This window comes from Amphiura filiformis, chromosome 19 (genome assembly GCF_039555335.1).
Source record: "Amphiura filiformis chromosome 19, Afil_fr2py, whole genome shotgun sequence".
Taxonomy (NCBI): Eukaryota; Metazoa; Echinodermata; class Ophiuroidea; order Amphilepidida; family Amphiuridae; genus Amphiura; species Amphiura filiformis.
Window position 1 is genome coordinate 25855527 of NC_092646.1, and position 14000 is coordinate 25869526.

Here is a 14000-nt window from a genome sequence, read left to right on the forward strand (position 1 = left end):
CCCTGGACCCCACCATATCACTTGCTGACAAGCCGCCATGATCTTTATAAATAATACAACTTTTGGTCAAAAATTGGGAAATTTTTCAATCTTGCCCCCAGAAGGTCAGGTCTGGTTACGCCCCTGCTTGCAGTATATTAGTGGAAGAAGGGCCCAACTCCAGCTCGTATTAAGACCTGTACCGTTGCCATGGAAACATCATATATTATTTCGAATGTATGTACAAGGTGTCCCATAAAAAGGTTACATGTAGAAAATGACTCGCACTTTGCGACGGTACAACAAAACACTGCCATTTTTTCAGGTATTATTTATTCATCCTTCTTGGAATTGTATGCTGAGTTTCAACTACTTATCTTAAAAGCAACTTAACTTATGAGCGCAAGATGACAGGGGTGTCAAGAGTGACTGATCATCAGAATATCGTCCAACGACAGTTATACACAAGCACAAAAACTTATTGCACTAAAGAACCATTTTAACAATTAAATATTGCACATCTTTTATAGAGCTTCTTGACTCTTGGTGGTATAAAATAAAGGAAGATGGTCATTAGAGAGGAAAACTTTTTGTGAAGGCATTTCTGCACGCTGTATCTATACTGCCATCAACATAATGAAATTGACAACAATTTGCATTTAGGCTTTGTTTGGGTTTTGTTGAGTTGAAGTAGCTGCTGAGAAGAATATTGTCCATTTTCTGACCGAGCTCTTGAAATAAAACTGAACAAAATTAATTAACTGTTCAACAGAATAATATACTGCGCCGGTCATGCTATGGCTGGACCTATTCAAATGACCCGCTAACTGCACTGTCGGGCAGCGAACCTCGTGTTGCATTATGTCACGTAAACATGGTAAACAGCTTGCTCAGGAATCCGTGGAATGCGGGCTAAATACGCACGTTGTGAACTTGACATTCACAGGGGTACTAGTCGAGGGTACATAGATTCTGTCATGAAAAGGACGTTTATATTTGTGAACATTAACTTAGATTATTTTCAAAAATCTACATGTAACCTTTTTTTGGGACACCCGGTACTATTGTATGTTCATGTATTAAAGGACCCCTGAAGATGAAAAATTTCTGTCTATAAAACTTTTCCAAATATTAAGTTTTTTTCTTAATATCTCAAAAACAGTTTTGATGGAGTTGGGCCCTTCTTCCACTCAGGTATTCAATTGTGTCCTGGACCTTCCCAAACCATCGGCTGAAACAGTGACATACACTGTGCGTAATTATAAGCTTATTGATCATTCTAATGATCTTAATACAAAGATGTGTCATATCGCCAATCAAGAATATGACAATGTTAATGCTTTGCTTGCTGATTACAACAATTAAGGCATGTTTTGAAGTCCTTGACTGTCATGCCCCTTCCTCCACAAAATCACGGAGGATTAGACATCGTCCTGCCTGGTATGATGAATCTGTAGATAATGCCCGTAGAGAGCGTCGTCGCAGTGAGAGGAAATGGTGAAAATCAAGATCTGACGCCAACCGCAAAGAATATCTTGTATCAAAACAGGTCGTTAACGATGCAATACGCACAGCAAAAACTGTTCATTATTCAGACAAACTTAATAACTGTAGTGTCAAGGACATGTTTAAGACTGTAAATGAGCTTCTTAATAACACCAATAAAGCTCTCCCTGATACTGACTGTCCAGAAGATCTTGCTAATGAATTTTTGCAAATATTTTGTTCAGAAGGTAACAAACATATGTAACAAGGTGGATGGCTTGGTGTCCAACTGTTATATACAAGCTGCAAGTCATGTATGAAGTCAGACCCAGTTACATGTATGTTCCCTGAATTTAAGAGTGTTACTGATGAAGAGTTACTTGAGATCATTAACAAGTGTCCAAATAAGCCCTGTGCCTACCTGGCTGGTTCAGCAACACATAGATGTTTCCACTCATTTTTATTTCAATGAGCCATAATCCCATGGTTCATTCTTATAGACCTTTTTCTCAGACGTCACCAATCAATCGATATTGGGGTCCAGCATTCGAGTCATCAGCACCCAACGCAAATACCGCGCCCGGTATGGCGATCAACTTTGCGCCACGCTAGGCGTCCTCTGCGGAATTGCCAGCTCGCAGTACGCTGCGTTTAGTTCGCCACGGTGTAAAAAGTAAACAAAAAACAAAGATTGAATTTTAAATAGCATCGCGGTTTTTCCGTATCTTTTGTATTTTATGGCATCAAAACAAACTGGAACAAAGGTAACTAGTATACAGAGTCCGTTTAAACAATTCTTTTATGGAAGCTAAAGTGAAATATGACAAAACAAAGGAGAAAATACGCAGTATTTGGTGTTTTTACACCGTGGACACGTGAGAAACGCACGTGTTGTTTGTTTACATCTCAGACCCCAATATCGATTAGGTGACGTCATCAGAAAAAGGTCTATAATAAGAATGGTATGTTTTCTTTGTCTATCACTACCAGATGAAAATATCTGGGTTTTCTGTATCAAATCATGAACATAATGTACATTTTCAAGATTTTGTACATGTTGGACTTGCAGTTGAAGGGGTAATTAGTGTAAAGCCACGATTTTTACGTGTTACACAATTTTAATTCAGTGTTACAAATTGGACGATTCCGTGATTTTCCGTTTTACATTATAAAGCACTGAAAAGTGAATACAAGCATGTTTTTAAAAGTGTAATTTGTCTTATATAATTATATGTACCTTTTTACTGTAGTCTCCCCTTCAATATCTACATTAAAATTTAGCATGATCAATTGTCTTGTGTGTACTTCCGATAGCTGTATCGCAGATAGCAGAATCTTGCAATGTAGGCCTAGAATAAATGCTAGAATGGATTGTTTAATGGTTGATTACTGCTAAATTATCACTTTCTTTTGTTTTCTTTTACAAATCAACACAAAAGTTAGACATTTTACACAGTTTTTCACTATTATGTGGCATTTTCACATTTCCGTGAGCAAACCCCGAATTCCGTGAATTTTTCTGTTTTTCCGTATCACGGAGAAGTCGTGGCTTTAGGTAAGTGTGTAAAAGCACTTTTGAAAAAAATAAAATTGCCAACCCTTCTCAGGACAGCTATAAATTGTGCTATTCCAGTTGAAATCCACACTACCGCTGTGGAAGATTTTGAAAATATCTTCCACAGGGGGAGCATGTTTTTCAAATGTAATTGGTCAGGGTTAATCATTTTAAAACCCATACTCCCCCTGTATTATGGCTTCACCTATATCTTCACAACTGGAGTGAGCATTTCAAAAGGAAGTTGCCCAATTGTCTATTCTATTCAAAACTCATTCTCCCTTTGTGGAAGACTTAAGCAAAATCTTCCACAGGGGGAGTGTGGATTTTAAATGGAATAGCCTATTGTACATGATTTCCCTGGTACGATTACCGAATAGGGTGCAACTTGCTAGACTTGAGTCCAGTCCTCGTTTACGGAGTTTAGGGTTTAGGGTTGGAGTGGGGCAGTCTTGTAATAAGACTAGTAGAGTTGCACCCTATTCGGCAATCGCTCCATTTCCCTTATAACAGGTTGGCCGTGAGGTGATAGAAGAAGAATGTAAAAGGCAAGGACATTGCGCAGGTACTGATCACATCATCGGATGGGAACCAATGTTCTGTAATACTAAACTTCATGCCTTCTGTGGCTCACGATACGGTTTCTATGGATGCCACTGCAAAGAAGGCTATACTGGAGAGGACTGTCATTGTAAGTGATGAGAAAAAGATTTTGTTCATTCCACAAATGTATTCGTAAAAAGTTTTTAGTTGTAGACTTTATTCTTAAGTTTAAGTGAAAGATGAGAAACTGAGTAATATTTTGGAAAAAAAATTCCATTAAATTTGGCCAAATTTTTGATGAGTTGTGAAAGTTTAGACTAGAAACTGGTTTAGATTCAACATTTCAGTAGTGATATGGCGATTATCCCGATATATTTTGGTGCCATGATGAAGGATGTGCTTACATCAGGGTGTTAGTTATCCACCTGTCCACCAGTCATTTTGGATGGGCAGTTTTCTCCTGGGACAGGCAAAATTAACGCCTGTGACATATGCTCAATTCTAAAAATACTGCTTGAATAAGTTTTTTTAACCAAAACAAGACCAGACAAACAAATCAAGGCTATAGCAATAGCTATTTGAACTGTTTGAACCCATGGGACAGAAGTCTGGTTTTGTTTTCAGGGTCAAATTTTGGACAGGCAGTTTGGTGAAAATGACAGGCACTTGTCAAATCGTATTCGCTATTCCAGAAAAATACAGAACTAGATTTTTTGGATAAAAAAAAAATATTATCCTGTTTTGCCAAAAATGAAACATAGTATAGCTAAATCTTAATCCTTTGACTAGTTGTAACTGGCAGTAAAAGTAAAATTTTAATAGTTTTGCAATTTCAGGGCAAATGGGCCAAAATGGGATATTTTGCATGATTTTTTACAATTCCAGTCACAAAATTCAAAGACTCAGCATTCAAAATTTGGAATATAGGCTATGAGTTTGCTAATAAATTGTGACACAATCTGGTCCATGTGGGCCAGGAGGCATTTTTGAAAATTGAGTTACTGTAATTATTACATTATACATACTATAGACTATCATTTACTGACAACACCAAAGGTCTAGCATACTTGGTTCAAAAGTTATGAAGTTTTTTGATGTCTATTTTGTTATGTATTTTATTGTTTTTTACTCCATATTTTTACCTTTATCTCAGTTTCAAATTTGCCGCCTTTGGCCCCCATGGACCAGATCGTGTCACAATTTAGTTTTTTTAATGTTAATATTGACAGTTAGTTATAAAAGATATTAGAAAACATGATTTCAACAAAAAAAAGAATGCATAACCTGAAAGTAGACTTTGTGTTTGATTGTCAAAACCAAAAACACCAGTTTTTGGCCCTTATTTCCAAAAATTGGCCAACTATTAAAATGTGACTTTTATTGTCAGTTAAAACTAACAAAACTTTTAGGATTTAGCTATGTTGCATTTGACAAAACTGGATAATATTTTCTTAAATAAAAATTATTAGCACTGTATTTTTCTGGAATAGGGAGTAGTTAAGACACTGGCTTACATCGCCCTCATTTGACTTTTAGCACTGCATTTTTCTGGAATAGGGAGTAGTTAAGACACTGGCTTATATCGACCTCATTTGACCTTTTTCAAATTGTTTCCACCTATTCACTTTACAGCCGAGAATGTGTTTACTGCCGAGATCTCCCTTGGTCAAACTGAACACATTGACTGTGGAGACGACTTCATCGACATCAATTCTGCTAGCTTTGTAGATGCAAACGAAAATTGTGATGCTGTTGGTATCATACGTGAGCAATGCCAGGACAGAAACAGGTGTCGGAGCGTGGTGATGGCATCCAACTTTGGTGATGGCTGCACTGATGCAAGTGGGTTGATGGTGTTGGAATATGGCTGCTCTAGTACACCTACATATGAGGAAGATGCAGGAGCTCGCAAGATGGTACGTAGTATTTGACATTGCAATCTTTTTGCTTAATATTATTCAATTGCACATCCCTAGGCTTTCGTTTCATGTGCATGATTTTTCTCAAGAGGGTACAAAAGTGTTGTTTTGATGTTTTAATATTGACCCAGGGCCGTGACACTCGTATTCAAACCCTGTATAAAAAGTGAAGTCACTTTACGGCAGTTTAATTGACATATCGGCAGTTTGAGTGACAGTTGCTAGGCTTTTTCATTACACATAGTAACGCCCTGGTAACGCTCAAGCACCTTAGCCTAAGATTTACGCACTTTTGCACAACAACGTTGTGTGTACTTCTACCACAGTGGAACAGACTTTAATTGGCAAGTTCGTATTTGATTGACAGTTGCTGGGCATTTTCAGTACACCAAATTTATCCAAGATGGCCGATGTCGAGTGCTATTTTACGTACTCTTTCCAGCAAAAATACAGCTGATTTAGCCAAAGTCAACATGGGGTCATCGCAGATAATATTTTCCTAGCATATTGAGCTAACCTCTCAGCTACTTGGTTTTTCACACTATGATAGTAATGGAAAAAAACAACCAAATGTTTGTTGGATTTCGCAATTTAATTTTTTTAAACGATGACGTAAACATGCATCACCTCTTCCACAGTTCAACCTCTTACACAGCGCAAGCCATCACATGCATGAACACGCATTCAGTGTGTGACTGACTTCATTTGCGCAAACGAGTGGCTTATCCTATAGTACTTGAGAATCCTTGATTGACCTTAACATAAGAACTGCAAGACCTATGAAAATATAAATGTGATTATTGGCATCCTTGGCTCATTGATGTATTAACATTAATAAGTACATTGCTGTGTTTTAGTTAAATGGCTATAACTGAATAAAAATGTCTCCCATCATCCCACTCACCTCAACACAATGGACTGTTCCATTTGAAATCCACACTCCCCCCGTGGAAGATTTTGGAAATATGTTCCATAGGGGTGGTATGAATTTCAACACGAATGAACACATTAGGCAGCTCCATTTGAAACTCGCCCACCATCTGTGAAAGATTCAGGTTGAATGTTTCTCAGAGGGTGTATGAAAATCAAATGGAGCTGTTTAATGTGTGAATTCCATGTGAAATTCATACCACCCTATGGAACATATTTCCAAAATCTTCCACAGGAATAGCCCTATAAGTGTCTGAGGCAGCTGACCATTTAGGGACTGTGCAATAATTATGCACCCCAGGTAAAATTTCCAAATGGTGTGCCAAAAACTGCTTGCCCCCCCCCCCCAGTCTGCCCCCAGCCTCCCCCTTTGCACATGCCAAATTTTTGGGAATCCAATTTGCAAACCGTAAAGGGTCTAGATATATGTTGCGAGCACAGTGAAGAGGAAAATTTGCATATTGAAGTGTTTCCATACTGTTTTCCTAAGCCATTTTAGAGTGTTTTATTAAAAGGTTTCCCATGAATGTGTGCCAAAAATTGCTTGTGCCCCCCCTTTTGGCTTACCCAAAATTTCTTCCCCCAATTTTACCCACCAACCAGGGCTCATAATTATTGCACAGCCCCTTACAGTGGCACTTTGAAGCAAGGTGAAGAAATATACTTTATATGCTATTCCATTTAAAACCCACACTATCTTTTTTGAAGATTTTTGAAATATTTGGGAGTATGAATTGAATTTTATAAACCCTCTGAGAATGATTCAACCTAATTTCATAGTCTAATCAAGTTTACAAAGACCTTATAGGCTTTAAAAAAAACAATCCTAGATAGAGGTGTTTTGGGATCTTTTTCTCTACTGTATCAATTTATTAATGTTTAACCCTAATGCCTATAAATCGTACAAAATCTTGCAAGGAAAACCAGTGTTTGCAGCCTTTTCTTCAGCTGACATTAGAGTTTCTTATATTAGTTACTAGCTTCAGTTCTTTTTTTTTTTATCAAAGACATCAGTAGTTTTTGGCTTTCCTCAAGGCTTTTTTATTTTGAGCAGATATTCTGTCAAATCTTTACTTGCTGGGGTGTCTTCTGGTAGTCTAAGTAGAGGGGATTTGTCATTTGGTCTAATACCATTTGGTCAACTATCCATTTCGTCTACATCCATTTCCATATGGTCCGATAACCATTTGGTCTGATAACCATTTTGTCTAATAACCAATCAATCTAAAACCATTTAGTCTAAAACCATTTAGTCTAATACCCATTTGGTCTATAACCAATAAGTGTGATAGCCATTTGGTCTAATACCTATTTGGTCTACAAATCATTAGTCTAACAAGCATTTAGCCTACTAACGAATTGGTCTACTAACAGCACTGCTCCTTGTCTATGAGCCCCCGAGGCTCTTGCTACACCCCTGCTGAAAATTCAAGTAGTGCCTATGCAAACAATTGACTTTGTATTTTTGGCTCCTGCTATGAACAAATATTATGTTAAAGTTTTCATGTATTGGGTAATGGTTTTATCATTGTAAATTTGTAAAATAGTATTTTGTATTGCGACTTAAGAGGGTACTACACCCCTGTCCAATTTTTTGCCTATTATTGGATTTTTCTCAAAAAATATAGTGTATTGGTGACAAGTAAGATATGTAGGCCTATATTGTAGGGGCAAGGACTACAACTACTGCACTGAAAATTCAGCAACTCACGGCAAGTAGTTATTGATTTATTGATCAGATATTGGTTTTCCCTCATTTTTGACTGTAACTCCACAACTGTTGTCCATGCTGAAATAAAATCTCCAGTGCAGTAGTTGTAGTCCTTGCCCCTACAATATAGGCCTACATATCTTACTTGTCACCAATGCGCTATAATTTTGAGAAAAATGCAAAATTGGCAAAAAATTGGTCAGAAATAGTAATTTCTATAAATTATTAACTATTTCAAACTGTTGTGATTTGGTAGTTCACAGCATCTAGCGAATTGTAGTGAGCTTTGGCAAAAACTGCATTGCTCAATTCATAGCGAGCGTGTAGAAAAATTAAAATATCACAGATATACTTTAATAGGTGATGCGGTTCTTGAGTTACGTTGTAAAGAGGGCTGAAACAACAACACTTTTGTAAAACTGATTTAACAACAATAAATTAAGCAAGTTTGCAAAGTATACGATTTGTAGAATGAACTTTTGCAAAACATCAAGGTGTTATTTTTCAATAATATATTGATATAGATAATGAAAATCGAATTTTAGGTTGCTTCAACCAACAATACCTCATCTACCCTTGATGATATTCTGTATTGTGTTATACATCTCATTATTCATTCATTCATTGATACAGGTATGTGATGGTAAAGGAGTTCCTGCACACTTGGAACTCGACTGTGGACACAAACGCATCAAAATAGCAGAAGACAGCAACTATGGTCGTCTTGAAGGAAGTGAGGTCTGTCCTAATGGGGAGATCCTTTCCACTGATTGCCGATGGGGTGACACAGTGACCTACCTGAAAGATAACTGTGAAAACAAGAAAACTTGTAAAGTGCAGGTCCCCCCAAAAGATCTTGTTGAAGATCCTTGCCCAGGGACTTCTAAGTATATGGAGGTACACTATAACTGTGTTGATCCAGAATAAACAGGTGAGCAAAAGGGTGACTTGTTGGGCAGGAAAAACCTCCTATATGTGCTTGTGGCCCCTGAACCTGTTTAAAACAAAACTGCCAACAGGTTACATAGGAGGTTTTGCTTTAAATATGTTCGGGGGCCAATGACACATAGGAGGTTTTTCCTGCCCAACGACGGTGTATTCCTTGGTGTCAGATATTCATCATGAGTTCGATTTGTGTAAAGACTCCATTGAGAAATTAAAGCCATACTTTATGATTTGCTCCACAACAATGCCTTCATAATATAACCGGCAATTCCCCTGGCAATTCCCCCAACAGCTAAGCGGCTAAGTGGTAATTTCACCCAATTATTGCGGCTTCAGATGATCAGAAACCTCCTTGACAGTTGTTACTAATATTCTGTAATAATATTTGGCAAAGAATAACAAAATTAAAATTTGAACGAAATCGTACTTTATGGCTAAGCAGCTTACGGAATATATGCTGCATAGTCTTTGATAAAAGATTTCTTTGCTAGGCTAATTACATGCAGTTTTACATGAAGGTTAAACCAGGAAAACTGAGCTATTCCACTTGAAATCCACATTCCCCATGTAGATTTTGGAAATATCTTCCACAGGGGAAGTATGAAATTTAAATGGAATGAACACATAAAGGCAGCTCCATATGAATTTTATACACCCTCTGAGAAAGATTTAACCTGAATCCTCCACAGGGGGAGTGTGTAAGTTGGAATGTACTAAATCTATTTGAAATTCAGGGTGCTTCTGAAAGATTGGTACTGGAGCTATTTTTTCCAGATTTCCTTTTACAAATTAAGCATACTGCCAGCCGTCCAGCCCATATTATTTTCCACAAGGTCCTATGCACATGCTTGACATAACATGCGTATACGGGATGGTTAACGCATAAAAGGAACCCAGAATAATTGTATAGATTGGGTTCCTTTAATTTACTGCAAAAATAAAATCCAAATTGGAAGCTGAGATCACAGTGTATGGGTTTTACCAAATACCAATAGTATCCTTTTTATATCGATGAATTTATGTTGTTGTTTAGGAAATACAGCAATTTCCCCAAAAGTTCATAATACCGTAAAAACTTGATAGTGAGCATATGTGCTTACTATCGAGCGCTTTTAAAACATGCAAACATGAATTGTCCCATCCACGAAAGTGTAAAAGGGTTTGAGCAAATCATTGATACACATAGTTATTTATGAACAAGTAAACCTGTAAATTTGTGTCTCAACCCCATCAGCTCAGTTGGCAGAGCGCCGGACTTTAGTACAATTTCATGTTTTCAAAAGCGCTTGATAGTAAGCATAACTATCAAGTTTTTACGATTTTTGTCCACATATGATTACCTGTTACACACATTAGGGCAAGATTTAGGGCAAGGTTGAAAATTGAACATCACAAAAACATCACAGAGTTCACGCTCTGACGTTGTCTTTTTTTTTTTCACTTTGGAAAAAAGTTCATTTCTTTTTATTACTTTGTTTTGTGATGAAAATTGTGATGTTTTACTTGATATCACTTCCGAGATAAATTGATTTCTTATGTATTACATTGTTTTGTGGTATTTTATTTCATCTCTTAAAAAATATATTCTATATTTATTACATTGTTTTGTGAGGAAAATCTTTAAAAAGAGGATGCTAGAATCACAACCGTTTAACAAAAAAAGATGTCTTCTTATAACGTTTAATAAAAACCATTTTTGTATTCTTTTTCAGGATATGGTGGCAACATGACAATGGAAATCACCATTGACAAGGACATCATTGAAATTAATTAAAGAAGTAGTTACTAGATATCAAATATATGTATATATAATGCTCATATAGGTTATGGGAATAAGATGTAATACTGCAATTCAATATAACTTAAAAATAGACCATTTATGTAATTAATGACTTAATAGCAATGTATATGTAATGTGTACAAAGTACAAAATTATCTCCATAATATTAACAAAAATTGAAATAGTTATATGTAACAACATTTCCAATCGGTAAATGATATTATTGATATTCTCGTAATTCAAACGAAAACATATGTGACATGATCTGGTCCATGGGGGCCAAAGGCGGCAAATTTGAAATTGAGATAAAGGCAAAAATATGGAGTAAAAAACAATAAAATACATGAGAAAATACACATCACAAAGCTTCAGAACTTTAGAACCAAGTATGCTAGACCTTTGGTGTTTTCAGTATCTGATAGCCTATTGTTTGTATAAGGTAATAATTATAGTAACTCAATTTTCAAAAATGCCTCCTTTGGCCCCCATGGAGCAGATTGTGTCACATATAAAGTGCACATGTATAGAAGTAGACACAAGGATTTCAGGGCCAGAACCTTGCTACCCTGAGTTTCAGGTTAATATCATAACTTATGTGGAAAGTTGATGCTCTGCATGCATGCCATAGGCTGCAACATAAAATGTCCAAGTTTTGAGATATAGATCTCAAAATTTCAAGAGTTCTCTCAAGAACCACTGAACCATTACAAGGCTTGTTTGTATCCCTGGTAATGAATTTTTCATGCCGATTCCAAAAACAGACATGAAAATGTGCAATTCTGACATTTTTTAATTTTAAACCTCAATATGTACATGTACATTGTGATTACAAATGACATTCGTGGATTGATAATTTGATATTAAATCTCATCAATCGATTTTCATACACTTTTGAAAGTTGTATCAAATGAGAAGGTTGCTTAGGGTAGCCAGGTTTTTGTCTTGCCTTGCCTTGCCTTAACTTAGTATATAATAATTATCCTAAAACATGTTGGTAAGTGCAAGAACGTTGTATTTGCATCTTTGTCATTTTGTAGGAGCATTTTGTTTTAAATTGTTTGCATATTTATTGTTTACCTTTTTTATTATTTGATTACAAATGTTATCAATTGCTTCTGAGACTTGTAAAATTAAAATATCTACTCTCATTTTGTTTCAAGGAAAAAAAAAAAAGGCAGAGTTTTTTTTTCCTTTCTTTTTAAAATTGTACCTGGATTACCTATATTTTTATAATCCATTTTAAAATAACTAAATTTTGCCCGAAATGTCACATACAATGTTCTTGTACTGACCCAAATTGGGTTATTCCTGTTGAAGGCTGTACACCCCATATGAAAGACATAACCTTAATCTGTCACACAGGGGGTGTAGATATCAAATGGAGTCACTCATTCGGGTTATCTCATTTGTAATTCACACTCCCTGTGTAGAAGATTAGGCTCACATCCTCCATATGTAGAGTATGGATTTCAACTAGAATAGCCCCCTTTACTCACTCCTTTCTTTTCTTCCTTGTCAGCTAGGTTTAGTCCATCTACTACTGTAGAAAGTACTTGAAAGGCAGCTATAAAGAGGTAGAGGGAGTTATCCCCTCACTCTGGTAGAGAATCAGCCCTCACCATTTAACATAATGTCTGTAAAAACATTCCCATGGTACCATTGTTATACCTGTTGAGTATCATACAAACTATTATAGATTGTGAATATTGTTTAAAAATTACAGTAAAACGTCACCATTAGTTGTCAAAATGTGGTTCAGGTGATTAAGACATATGCCACAATTAAGACCAACTGTTCACCAGACTATATGAACATCATGACAGCTAATGGTGCAGTTTTAAAGCCCCTACTTATAAATATATGTGACCCATCATTTCAAAATGTGGCAGTTGTCTTCAAAAATGAATATTTCTCAATCAAGTTGCAGAATTTTTTTTTTTTGCTTTAAAATTACATTTCACGCATTGATGTTGGATGTTGAGCATTGACTTTATGTAACCAAAATTGTACAAATTGCTATTAATATTTTATTTTTCATGATATTTCTACATTTATCTTTACATTGGGGATTCAGACAAATGCCATGTTTCAATGTGATGGATCACATTGCATTGGTGGCAACATATATACAAAGTAATTCATCTTTTATAGTTAGTATGATACTCATCAGGTACAACAATGGTAAGACATTAGTGAGTGTACCATAGGAATGTTTTTACAGTCTACATTATGTGAACCGGTGAGGGCTGGTTCTTTACCAGAGTGAGGGAACAAGCTCCCTCAACCTCCTTAGCTGTCTTTTGAGTACTTTCTAGTACTACTGTAGTAGATGGACTAAACTTAGCTGATAAGGAAAGTACTAAGGAACTCCTCAAAAGGAGAAAAATTAGTGGACAAAGTTATTCACAATCTTTAATGGTTTGTATGATACTCAAAAGGTGTAACAATGGTAGTGTACCATAGGAATGTTTTACAGTCAACATTATGTTAAATGGCGAGGGCTGGTTCTTTACCAGAGTGAGGGGATAAATCCCTCTACCTCCTTAACTGTCTTTCTAGTACTTTCTATAGTACTACTGTTTTAGATGGACTAAACCTTGCTGACAAGGAACTCATCAAATTAAGGGAGAAGAGACAGGAGTGAAAAAGGGTACTCTATATATATACAAAGTTATTCACAATCTTTTATAGTTAATGGTAAGACCGTAAGTGTACCATAGGAACGTTTTTACAGTCTACATTATGTGAACCGGTGAGGGCTGGTTCTTTACCAGAGTGAGGGGATAAGCTCCCTCTACCGCCTTAGCTGTCTTTTTAAACCTAGCTGACAAGGAAGAAATCATCAAAAGAACAAATTAGGAGAGAAGAGGCAGGAGTGCAAAAAGTGAAAAGGATACAATATATGTATTCTTTTCACTTTTTGCACTCCAGTCTCCCTAATTTGTTCTTTTGATGAGCCTTGTCAGCTAGGTTTAACCTTCTACCTTTCTTCCGTAGTAGTAGAAGTAGTAGTAGGAATAGTACAGCAGCAATAGTAGTAGTTGCCCCCTAGGAAATCTAAAGGTGCCTTTCCCGTCAACATGGAGATCTGTGTGTACTTACACACAGATCTCCATGTTGACGGGAAAGGCACATCCCACCCCATACTCCGGT

At 36.4% G+C, this 14000-nt stretch overlaps 1 protein-coding gene across 1 annotated transcript in view; it reads left to right on the forward strand.

Moving 5' to 3' along the window:
• LOC140141112 (alpha-tectorin-like) overlaps positions 1-13235 on the forward strand; it is a 110661-nt gene extending 97426 nt beyond the window's left edge. Inside the window, exons 34-37 of the mRNA XM_072162896.1 lie at positions 3533-3710; positions 5195-5478; positions 8756-9053; positions 10780-13235. Of these exons, the coding sequence (XP_072018997.1) occupies positions 3533-3710; positions 5195-5478; positions 8756-9049 (756 nt within the window). The 3' untranslated portion in view covers positions 9050-9053; positions 10780-13235. The remainder of the gene's footprint in view (positions 1-3532; positions 3711-5194; positions 5479-8755; positions 9054-10779) is intronic.
• Positions 13236-14000: the final 765 nt, after the last annotated feature.